The sequence below is a fragment of the Tetrao urogallus genome, assembly GCF_951394365.1.
Source record: "Tetrao urogallus genome assembly, chromosome: 13".
Taxonomy (NCBI): domain Eukaryota; kingdom Metazoa; phylum Chordata; class Aves; order Galliformes; family Phasianidae; genus Tetrao; species Tetrao urogallus.
This window is the reverse complement of record NC_136826.1, coordinates 689,204-701,564: the sequence shown is the minus strand read 5'-3', so window position 1 is coordinate 701,564 and position 12,361 is coordinate 689,204. Positions and strand designations below refer to the sequence as shown.

Sequence of the window (12,361 nt, the reverse complement as noted above, 5' to 3'; positions counted from 1 at the left end):
ATTAAGTTATAAAAAATGTATTTCTTAAAAACAAATATTAAGTAGAATTCAGCAGCATACATGAAATTCATTAAAAATTATGTATGCATACATACAGTCCATTTTGTAACCTACATTTCAGGTTATTGACTTCTATGAAACCTTTAAAAAGACAACAAAAACTTTTTTTTTTAGTTCTGTTTGAAATTTTTTAAAGGATTATTAGCTAGAAAAAGCAGATGTCAAGCTTTTGTTTTATCTATGGAAAATATAAAGATTCCAGTAATGTAGTAAAAGGGTTTTGACTTCATAATCAATCCAAACTCATTTGTTTTCTGGCAAATTACTAGAAATCAGTAAGTGAACAAGCACTATTTTGGATATGAGATATGGTTGGTCCAATTATTTATTTTAAGGAATCTAGGCCAAGAAGCAGACTAAAAGTAAAATGCTGCCAAAACCAGAAGTTGTAAACAGAAAATACACAAAGTAAAACAAATTTCAAGTTAAAGTAACAATAGCAGCCTACCATTTCACTTGCCCCCTAGAGGTAACAAGGGGGAATGGGATGAAGAACCTACCCTAAAACTACTGTTCTACAACTCCAGAGCTGAGTGCCTTAACCAGGCTTCAGTTTATCCTACAGTGCTGCTTCTAACAAACAAAAGCACGCCAGAAAAATACAAGACAGTGCAAGAAGTACCTCTCTGTTGTAGAGCTGAAAAAAAAAAAAAATAAATCACAGCATCTTTGAAGGAAGTCATTCAATTCTTAGGCTCAATCAAGAAACTATTCTGCTTTGTATTAAGGGCATCTTTGAACTACAAACCAGCAGGTAATTCCTTACAAAGGACTGAAAAATTCTACACAGAATGGGGGGGAGGGGAGGATGGGCAACAAAAAAAAAAAAACATCAAGAAAAGCACCTCAAACTCCAAGGCTTTTTATCACCTAACAACTGCTCACAAATAACTTTTCCAACTTTTTCTTACTCTGCCTCAGTTCTAAAATTAAAAACCTCAGAACGCGTTTTTCTTTAACACTAGTCTCTAGTACTAACATACCTACTAAATTTCTTGGGACTTGTATGACATCTTCAGCAAACTCAAGATAACTTCTGGCCTTCTTCACTGCATCTTGATCCTAAAACACATAGGGTATATAAGAGAAATGAGATGGGTTTTCCCAAAACATTTATTGTTTTTTTTAAATTATTATTATCTGAAAGGTTAAAGAAGGGATCTTACCTCTCCGTAAATATGGAATGTGCAGGTATCTTCATCAAGATCAATGGCAGTCACTCCAGGGACTTTTCTGGCTTGCTGAATATTGGCACCATGAGTGCCAATAGCCAAACCCATTAAGTCTTCACGAACAACAAACTGTTCATGAAATCGTGATGCAAGTTGTCTAGAACTCTGAAAGGAATCCAGATATCTGTAGTTGTAGCAATTAGATCAATGCAACTGGAAAACTATTACAACAAAAACATGATGACAAAAGGGCTGGCACAATAGAGAGGTGCTATAAAAGAAGGGAAGAAGATTGCTCACCTGTATCAGAAGATTTTAGGTTCACAGGGCAAAGCTTCACCAAGAAGGGATCTCCAGGAAGAGATCCTTCCCCAGGGGCAGTCAGCCCTTAAATGACATATAAGAGAGGTGGAACCAGGCTCCATCCCTTCCTGTCTTACAGGTGAACTGCCTACACCTGTGCTCCCACAGCTGACTGGGTCCTTTCCCCAGGTGCTCAATCGGTGTTTCAGGGGTGACTTAACAGCTACCATACAATAATGATTAAGGAAAACCCTATGATCTGTGTAGAAAACTGCACCATTTCAAGTTAGCGGGAAACAAGAGTTGCTCAATTAAAATTCAGCCCCAAAGCTACAGAGGTAACACCCTGTAGATAGATATCCTCTGTGTATAAAAGAAAAAAAAAAAAACAGAAACTGGTGTCTACAGATGGCAACAAAATTAAGGTGAAACTCCAATATATTGCTTAGATTCAGAGAAGGCATTAAAATACTCACCCAGGAAACAATTCTAACCATTAATCTGAGAACTTCAGATTCATACTATCAAGACAAAGTCCTATTTCAGCATGGGGATAGCAGTAACTAAGCTATTAAATGAACTCTCAATCATGTGTTTGAGGCTCAGGTGACCTCAAATTAAACACCTGGTAATTGCTTCACAACTCCTATCACTTTTTCGTTAAACTGCTATGGTACAACTAAGCAGTACAGAATGACTTACATCTTAACGAAGGCTTCCTATGTGAAAGAAGACACCAAGGAAAAAGTAATTAAAAATAGTTTTGAAAAAACAAAACAAAACAAAACATTGCTAGAAAGACAGATAAAACACACACAAAAAACCCAAAAAACAAAGAGGTTAAAAGTAACACTAATGACTACAGTAAACAATTTTTTGAAGCAGTCCCGAGCTTCCAAGGAAACCACATCAGCAAACTTCAACTTATAGAAGTACACATGAAGCAGTTTCAGTGTTTCTGTAATTGTACTATTATAGCATTCATCACACAGCAGGCAGGAAGAAATGGGAACTGAGGACAACTTTTGAGAACTATCTTGCAGCACGCTGTGGAGTTGGATGGCATGGAAAACATCAGATAGGCAGGAAAGACAGATTTCGACACCACTGTCTTGATAAGAACAACCTGTCAACACCGCGTGCCTCAGGTTACTAGCATGACCAGATCTTAAAGGTGGAAAAAAAAAAAAAAAAAAAAAAAAAAGCTCGGTAAATACTGAACTGCATGAACTTCACAACCTGTTAAACAAATGGGGAAGCTGTTAAAGATAGGTGGACATTTCATTAAAAAAAAAATACCAACCCCATAAAAATATTTTGTTTATGAACACTAAAACAATGATTGATAAATTTCTGCTACATCATCTTCATCTTTTCAAAGAAAGAGATTAAGTTTTCTTATAGGATGCCTGTGTTATATGAAACCCAGGCAATCACTAAGTTAACTAGCATATGGAAACAAATCAGTATAAATATACAAAACAAAACAAACATTGTTTATGACAATTAAGTTGTCACACATTTAAATAAAGTTACAGTACTTAGATCTACAGAGAAGAACAAATATAAAACATGTAAAAAGTCTCTGTTTACCATAGCAAGGTAACAATAACTTAATGCATCTACAGAAGATTTATCATCACAGACAGAAAGTATTAAGTAAAATGGAAACAGCGTTCTGAAAGAAAAATAAAGTTCTATTATCATTCCAGAATCAAGAAATAATTCTATACATATAATTTTCCTGCAGTGCACTGAAGTGGTGAAGACACAAAGCCACACTTGAAAATTGTTTGGGTGATAACAGCTGTTCAACCTCTTGCAACATGAAACTCTACAGAGGTTAAAAAAAAAATATATGTATCTATCAAGGAAATGTCCTAACTGAACTGCTTCTGTTACCTGACCTGGTCAGGTTAAAACTATTAAAACATCACTGTCAGGGAAAATTGGCCACAACAAATATTGGGAAAATATCCAAACATCATGAAATACTCAGGAATCTCTATCTAAAATTTCTTTAACTGTCTTAAAGGAGACCAAGGCAGCAAGTATTATCTTGAATGTTTGCACATCTACATTCCAACAGTTAATCCAATAGCTGTTTTACTAGCTGATGTGTTAAAGACCAACAGATGACAGAAAAAACAGAAAATAGGATGACAAAAATCAATCAGTGGTTAACACAACTACCTATGTGTGTAGAAAAGATGAAATTACATCACTGGTGTCTTCAGCTATGATAGTTAATAAGCATTTATATTGCATCTACTAAAGTATCATTAGTTTCTCCAGAAACTATATATTACAAGATGTATTGTATCAAAACACTGCAAAAATCTAACTATTCTCTTTGAATAGATTAGTGAGAAACAGATGTCAATTCTTAGAGGTCATGTCCAAACTGCATTCATAGATAATAAAATACAACCCAGAATATTAAAAGTAGATTTCCACGTTTGTTTTTTAAAATCTCAAAATAATTAAGCCACACCCAATAGGTAAGGGAAGCAAACAAAAACTCATTTGTTCGGTTATTTTACTTCATTCTCTAAAAGTCACGTTTAAGAAGGAAAGCCACGCAAGAAGCTAATATGCAGAAATGAAAGAAGGTATAAGACACAACAAAGAGAAAGGGAAAAGAAAGAGAGCCTAGGTCTAGTCATCATAGCAGTTTTACCTTTCCTACTCTGAGCTACAGAAGAAAAAACAGTAGCAGACATTCAAAGGTCTATGGCACAGAAAGGAGTTTATTTGATCAAAATAATGAACTATTAATATTGCAGTAAAGCCTGCTTTCACTAAATATTTGTTCTGCACATGGATACGTGCAATATATTTGTACACCAATTAGCTTTTCAACAGAAATAATGAATACAATTTTTGCTATCTGTAGTTTTTGAGTTTGGCCAAAATTGTCTTTATAGTTCTTAATGGAAACACAAAAAGGATCAGCCAACTTCTATCACACTAATTATAATCATATATACATTTATCTCACAATAACTTCACTAAAGTATGTCTCAGGTAGAACAAAGGCTTTCCAAGCAGAGTTGAACAAAATTCTTCAACTTTTCATGGCAGAAAAAAGGTTCACACTTTGAATGAAAGCAAGAATCCCAGATTAGTTAGGGACAGGAATTAATGACAGCGGCTTCTGGTGCACACATCAGGGTGAGCTCTGAAAAGGCTGTTGTTCTTCTCACCTCTGAAATAATACTTCACATTTCGTGAGCAACTTAACTCATATGATTGTCAGCTCTTGAAGACAACAAAAAAGGATTACTGAAAAATGACAGTGGGAGTGCTCAAGAAGGAAAATCAGTGAGAAGAAACTGGTTCCTTCTGGGTCTTGAGAATATTCAGACCCAAACTATCTTGGATTACAGCTCTCAGATACAGAAATCAAGAGACTACCAAGAGTAACAGGAACACTTCCTGTAAGCAGTGGTGAGCACACCTACTGGATATAAGAAGTTCCAACTACCACACTACTTCCCACTTAAAGCTAAAACCCCAGTAGATCTAATCCTTTCTGGGGAACAGGGTGGGGAATAATGAAATCTGGCTCAAAAATGACAGAGTTGGTATACATCCATGTAAAACCTATCGTTCAAAGTTTTATCACCCTTCTTTTTACATTAATCAACAAGAAGTTTTTGAAAATGCTGCTATGTTTTTCTGATTTGTAGACATGAGAAAAAAAATACAAAGATAGGTAAATTCTGAAGATTCTCTAATTTTCTAGTCTACTCCTTCCTTTACCCCCCCCCCCCCCCCCCCCATGGACAAGTATGAGTCAAACTTCTTGCCAGTCAACACCCACTCTCCAGTTACAGAAATATCAGAAGTTTTATCTGCTCTAAGATAATTTTATCTAGAGACAAACCAATCCCTTTGTACATACTGACAACAGTCTCACCCCCTCCTATAGATTCACCTCTCATTTTCATAGAATCAGAGAATCTTTTGAGTTGGAAGAGACCTTTAAAGGCTATCTAGTCCAACTCCCCTGCTTTTAAAAAAGACTCAGATAGATACATCAGGTGCTCAGAGCCTGATGGGGCTTCCATCACCTCTCTGGGTAACCTCTTCCAGTGCCCCACCACTCTTATTTTAAAAAATTTCTTCCTTATAGTCAATCTAAATCTTCCCTCTTTCAGTTCGAAACAATTTCCTCTTGTTCTATCACATAAGACCCTGCTCAAGAGTCTGCCCCTCCCTTCTTATTGCTTCTCTTTAGATACTGACAGGCTGCTCTCAGGTTTCCCTGGAGCCTTCTCTTCTCCAGGCTGAACAGCCCCAGATCCTTTAGAATGTCATGGCAGAGAGGTATTCCATCCCTCGGGTCGTTTTTGTGGATTCACTCTGGACATGCTCCAACAGTCCGCATCTCTGGTGTACTGAGCATGCCCCATCAGGATGGGTGAGGTCTCAGAGCACAGAGCATAGGTGCAAATCCCCTCCCTCGCCCTGCTGGCTGTGCTGCTTTGGATGCACCCAGGATCCTATTGGTTTTCTGCACTGTGAGGGCACAGTGCTGGTCCACGTCCAGCTGCCATCCCCCAGCACTCCAGGTCCTTTTCGGTGAGACTGTGCTTTATCCTTATATCCCCCAGCTTGTGCTAGCAGTGGGGCTGCCATGACATGTGCGAGACCTTGCACTTGGCTTTGTTTACACCCTTTGGGCTATCCACTCAAGGGCTGTGCTAGAGCAGTCACTACTGAAAATTGAGGCAAAGAAGTTCAATACCTCAGCACTCCCCGTTTGTTGTTACTAGCCTGTCTGAGCTGCTCACTAGGAAGAGTACGCCCTTCCGGGCTTTCTTTTTCCAGCCAAAGTACCCATAGAAGCCTTTCTTATTCTTCTTTGCACCCCTTGCCAAGCCCAGTCCCAGTTGGCCTCCCTGACCCCACTCCTACACCGCACAGCAGCATCCCTATACTCCTTCCATGTTATCTGTCCCGATTCCACTGCCACTACATTTCTTTTGCAAGATCCTGCTCTAGTCTATCTTAGTATCAAGCCACACTCCATCGATTTTCAAAAACATTAAACCAGACCTATCAAATGTGGCACTATCTGTGCAATAATGACTGATTATTTTATGGTTCATACTATGAAGTGCGTGCATATACACATATACATGTATTGATTCTTATTTAGTAACACAAAATCCTCTGTGATGGGAAGGACTGGGTGTGAGATTGTAGAGATTGTATAAAAATGAGTATTTGTAAGAACAAGCCTCCTAACTATAAACTTATTACCTACTGTATCAGTAAATAATTATTTTCATCTCCCATTCAAGTCCTATCAGCTATCAACTGTTTGAGAATTATTTTTAAATCCAAAATTACTTCAGAGAATAAAAATCCATACCTCCAGTTGTTTGCTAGCTTCTTCATTTCTCAAAATCAGGGATAACTTAGTGCGAAGACTTCGAAAGTGCATATCAATCAGCATATTTGCCCGCTTCGTTGTTACATCGTTGATTGACTAAATTATTAATAAATAAAAGAATGTTTTATATATGAAATTTTCAAAGAAACTATTGCATTTGGCATGGTTAGATGTTCTTACTTACTAAAATAATAAGCTGATGGTTTTCGGAATCATATATTACAGAAAAAGCTCCAACTGCCTTTTTGAAGTCCTTATGTGCAGACTCTTTGGCACACCTAAAAATAAAATGCTAAGAAGTTAAAATAATAAACTGCTGCATTTACAGCTTAAAAGATTCCTTTCCTAATACAAAGAATCTTAAACTCATTTATCTACCTATATCCAGTTTCCCCTTGCAATGAAGGTATCATTTCATTTGGACATAATCTACTTTACTTGCTTACTTTTGTTTCTCTTCATGAGTAGAACGCAGTTTTTAAGCTTCACGTTAACAAAAAAGCTAAAATCATTACACGCAGCAAGTCTAAAATTTCAAACGCACTATGCACCAGTATGACAAGTGATTTCACTGTAACTACTGCAGCAACTGTAACAACTTCCTGCTCATCTCACACAATACTTGGCTTCTCCAGACTTCTACTATCTACTCATTACTTAGTGAATTTGTTTGCTGTAACGCAAGCTTTCACAGTTCCAAGTCTAATCTGAATGTTTAACTTCTTTCATATTGGGGCAATAACACAGGTCTCTAAAAATAATTCATTCTGAAGCTAAAAGAGGGGAATCACTATTATTCTGCATTTTAGAATTACATTCAGAAAAAAATAATGTCAGTGTTCTGGGAGAAAACTGGTTGTTTATGTACTGCACTATGGGAAGTTTTAATCATTGCACAATTACTTGCAGAGCCATCAGCAGAAAATCTTACGCCCTACAGTATGTTTTTTATTGCCATTAAATACCAGCTTTGACATTGTCAAATACTCCATCAACGAAGTACCGAACATTTACAGATTATCAATGAAGATGACAGGGAATGGATTTACAGTAATTTAAACATAACAGAACAGCTGTAAGAAAGCAAATGGCAATAAATAAAAATCTTACATCTGTTCTGCACACAACCCTTAAATCCAGCAGAACTAAATTACATTTTAAAGATAATCTTTTATATTTTTGAGCTATGATCATGTTCACATTTGTACCTGCTATATTTTTAAATGAATATTTTAAAAATTACTTTAGAGCAATAAGAAGCATTTTTATTCCTTCTTTCCTCAAGCTCAAGAAGTTACCTGTGTTCTGAAACAATTTGTAAAGAAATACTTGCACTTACATTTGCCTTAAATCCTCTGGTACTTCCAGTTTGATTTTATGGAAAGTATCTTTCGTTGCAGGTTTGTTAGGGTTCACAGATCTCAAACGCTCGATTGTGACAATTTCATTGTACGTAGCATCACAGGCTGCATATTCTATTACATAAAACTGATATAAAAATAATAAAATCATCCAAGACACGTTTCATTACAAGAGTAAGAACTACACTACCAAGTTAGAGGCACTTTTGCTAACTCAGAAATGAAATCTGAACTTTTCTAGATCAAAGTTAATGGTAATTGCAACTGTCCTAGCCAAGTAGTTTTTTGAAATCAAAGAGAGAAATACTAAAGTCACTTTGCATCAAAATAAACGAAAGCAACACAAGAAAAAATAAGTATATATTTATATGCATATTCCTACCTCACCCTTTATCATTCTCACTTTAGCCAACCACCAGCAGCAGGGTTCTTTTTCATTTGCCCTGGAATAAACCTGAACAAAATACACACGTTATACAGCTGTAGCCCAAAAGCTGATACAGATTAGTATTAGCATCAGCTCTGCAAAAGACGTGAAGACCAGCACAACATATCAGTATTTACAGTCTCCAATCTAAGAACTAAATAGCATGCACACAGACAGCTGAAATAGCTATTGCAAATATAAGTAGAATATAAGACTACTTATAAAAGATCATAGAGATCTACCAGCAATTGTTGCTTCAGTCTTGCGTGCAGTCAAAAAAGAGAAAATTCAGCCTTTTGTATGTTATACAACGCTTCTTACCTGTATGCAGATCTAAGTAGTGGGGGGATGACAGGAGGACACATCTTTACTACTTCAGTACATATATGATATTGGCTGTAACTACATTAATTTTTTGACATTTTCTTATTTTTCAAATCAGAAGTTTTGCTTGCATGCTATTAAGTACTCAAAGCTCTCTTATTTTTTATAAGAATTAAAAAATTAAATATTATTGCTTTATAGAAAGTTGAAGTTTCAGGAACATGTAATACTAAAATGCAGGCTGCTGCTAGCTTTACAGAGGTATTTACGGATATATCTTTATATTGACTTGTATTTTGCAGGAACACATATAAAGACTGCTCCAAAAGTAATGCCTGCTACTTTGACATCAGAGGTGCAAGCTGGTGGTATGACAGCAGAGGGTGAGCCTTCCTGTCCATATTCTGTTACAGATTGTTATCGTGTGACAGACCACAGCTGAGAGGCAGTCTGACAGAATGGTGCCCGACAGAGAAGTGCGTATGAAGCAAAGGTATGGAAATGAACTCCTCCACGCAGAAAAAACACCACCCATTGATGTTTATCAGGTGACATCTGCTCGTGCAGATTTTTATGAGCTCAGCCTTTGCTCATTGCTGGCAAAAATGCTAATGGTGGCTATGTTGAAAAACTGTGTTTCACAGCTGTGAATTTGCTCTGTCAAATAGTGTCCAGCAGAGGGCCAAAAAGATGATAAAGGGCCTGGAGAATCTCTCTTATGAGGTAAGGCTGAGCAACTTGGGTCTGTCCAGCCTTCAGAAAAGAATACTCAGAGAGGATCTGATCAATAAATAAATATCTAAGGTGCAGGAGGCAAAGGGATGAGGCCAGACTCTTCTAAGTGGTGCATGGACAAAGGGAAATGGCCACAGTCTGAAGTACATGAAGTTCTGCACAAACATGCAGAACTTCTTCACAGTAAGGGTGATGGAGCTCTGGAACAAAGAGGTTGTGGAGCCTCCTCCTCTGGGGACATTCAAGAATTTCAAGACCCCCCTGGATGCCCACCTGTGAAACCCGGTCTGGGAGCCTGCTCTGGCAGGGGGGGTTGGACTTTATGATCTCTAGAGGTCCCTTCCACCCCCTACTATTCTGTGATTCTGACATTGTGCTCTTTATAACTGCTGTAGCTTCCACGGAAGTAAACAGAAGGCATTACCTTTGGAGCAACTATATACACATACAGAATTTTCATTTTTTCATTCAGTTTTAAGCTTTGGTAACAAATGACATTATTATTTGCCTATGTAGATAAAAGTTATTATAAAGTCTAAATGTAGTTAAAGAACTATTGTCCAAACTAACATAGCACATATTTCCAAATCACTGAGTTCTGACAAAGAAAGAACCCATAATCAAAGAAAATCTGATCTCATCCGTAAATCAGCATGCACATAATGATATTGTCATACTGTCAAAATACCTTTTGATGGCATGTTTGACATCATTTTCTATTCAGTATTTGGAATCAAAAGAGTTACAACATACAATAGAGACAAGCCTTCCCTGGCTCGGCTGACATTTTCACCCCAAATTCTCTCACTTCTCAAGAACAAACTTGGCTAACGGTGTATACATACCTCGACTTCATCACTTTCATTTATGTCTTTATTGTAGCCTGCAGGTGGTGGAAACCTCACATCGTGGAATGGTATTTGTCTCTCTGGTTGCCAGCTGCAAACAAAAATGCAGGGAATGACCTAAACACTTTCACTTTCTTTTTAAGAAATACAGAAGTCAGAACTGCGTTGAAAATTCATTCACTTCACATTTTCACAGTTTTGCAGAGCTTTTGTGCACATACATCAAAATCTTGCTCTTATCTGTACTGTTTTGAAACCTTCCAGTTGTTTTTACAATTCATAGCTACAGGTTTTACCCCCAACATCAAAATGCAGGTTAAAAAATTTCTTAACACTTTTGAACTTTTACTTCAAAAAAATCAGTCTTTTCCTTTCGTCTATACCTTACAAGTAATCCAGATTATGTCTGAATTCAGTTTGAATTTTAAGATTCTTTAAGATTCAATATAATTAACGTGACAAGATTTTTTTCAACAGTAACCGCAAAACAATTCCTAAAAATACACGACTGCATAACAAAGACACACCAGATAAAATTATATATGTATACACACATACACATATACACACACACATACACACACCATCTTGGTTTTTAATTCCTGCAGGAAACAAAACCTGAGCTAAGCAATGTAACAGAAGGCTAACTTGCTGTGCCACCAAGTGATGGTAAAAAATTTAAGCTTGGGAAACTGGCATTCATCACCATCTATAAAACAAGTTCTGTAATAATGCAATCAGGAAAATGTATATTAAAATATTCTCATCAGATAGAAGCTGTCATAGTATCACCGCTTACTTAAACATGGTTGCTATTATCGAAGTCCAGTAAAATATTTTCTAGAACATTCACCTTTTCCTAGTTTCATTCCTTAAAATATTTAAACAATTGAAAGCACAGACAAAACGTTGATAGTAGTTAATCTCTTAATTCTTAACATGCCAGCAGAAGCATACACTATCTTAAGGATGCCACTCTCCACCATCATAAGTTCTATTTAGCTTCATCAGATTCAAGATAGAAACTCTTAACTCCATATTTGTAGATATAGCAGGAATATACTTACTTGTTTTCAAATGCAACTGTTATCGAATCTTCATGTACATCCTTTACAAATGCCTGTGAAAATAAAGGTACAATTACAGTATGCCTACAGATGCTTTTAAAGAACAAGCCTCAAACAATGCTTTCCTTCCACAGAAATTAGTATTATTCAGCATGTAAATATGTTCTTGAGTCAACCTCCTGCAATTTGCAGTAGACAAATATAAGACACATACTGAAAGCTGATAACCCAGAATTCATGACTGTCAACATGCAGATAGACAGAATGCCCGAGCAACACACACAGCCTTTCTGCTTTTCAGAAATAATGGAAGAGGTCACTAACAAATGACAAAATCATTCTGAATTATGAGATGTGAAATCCAATATATTAAACTTGAGTTATAGCTATCACTTTGTACTTTCTGACAAGAAAACTATAGTTTAGAAATTAAACACGACTACTCTTTAAAAAAATCCCACCTTTTTCACCACAAGGTAAGCCTGAATACTGATCCACCAGAAATCACACATTTCCATTCTGATACAATTCTCATTCACACAGTCAGCAGCCCTAGCACACAAACTTAAGCAAAATGCCCTGCAGCCTTCCTTGTTTTCTTCTGGGCAATGAATAGCAGTTGTGCTGAGTCTCCACACAACCACGAAGCAGAGTACAGAG

At 36.7% G+C, this 12,361-nt stretch overlaps 1 protein-coding gene across 2 annotated transcripts in view; it reads right to left on the bottom strand.

Annotated features, from left to right (window-relative positions):
• Window positions 1-12,361, bottom strand: part of FMR1 (fragile X messenger ribonucleoprotein 1) — a gene marked incomplete at both ends in the record, with an annotated part of 28,537 nt that overhangs the window by 8,762 nt on the left and 7,414 nt on the right. For both annotated transcript variants that reach the window (XM_079542082.1, XM_079542083.1), the window contains 8 exons: window positions 1,044-1,122; window positions 1,227-1,397; window positions 6,919-7,035; window positions 7,124-7,217; window positions 8,279-8,427; window positions 8,683-8,754; window positions 10,632-10,725; window positions 11,702-11,754. In XM_079542082.1, the coding sequence (XP_079398208.1) occupies window positions 1,044-1,122; window positions 1,227-1,397; window positions 6,919-7,035; window positions 7,124-7,217; window positions 8,279-8,427; window positions 8,683-8,754; window positions 10,632-10,725; window positions 11,702-11,754 (829 nt within the window). The remainder of the gene's footprint in view (window positions 1-1,043; window positions 1,123-1,226; window positions 1,398-6,918; window positions 7,036-7,123; window positions 7,218-8,278; window positions 8,428-8,682; window positions 8,755-10,631; window positions 10,726-11,701; window positions 11,755-12,361) is intronic.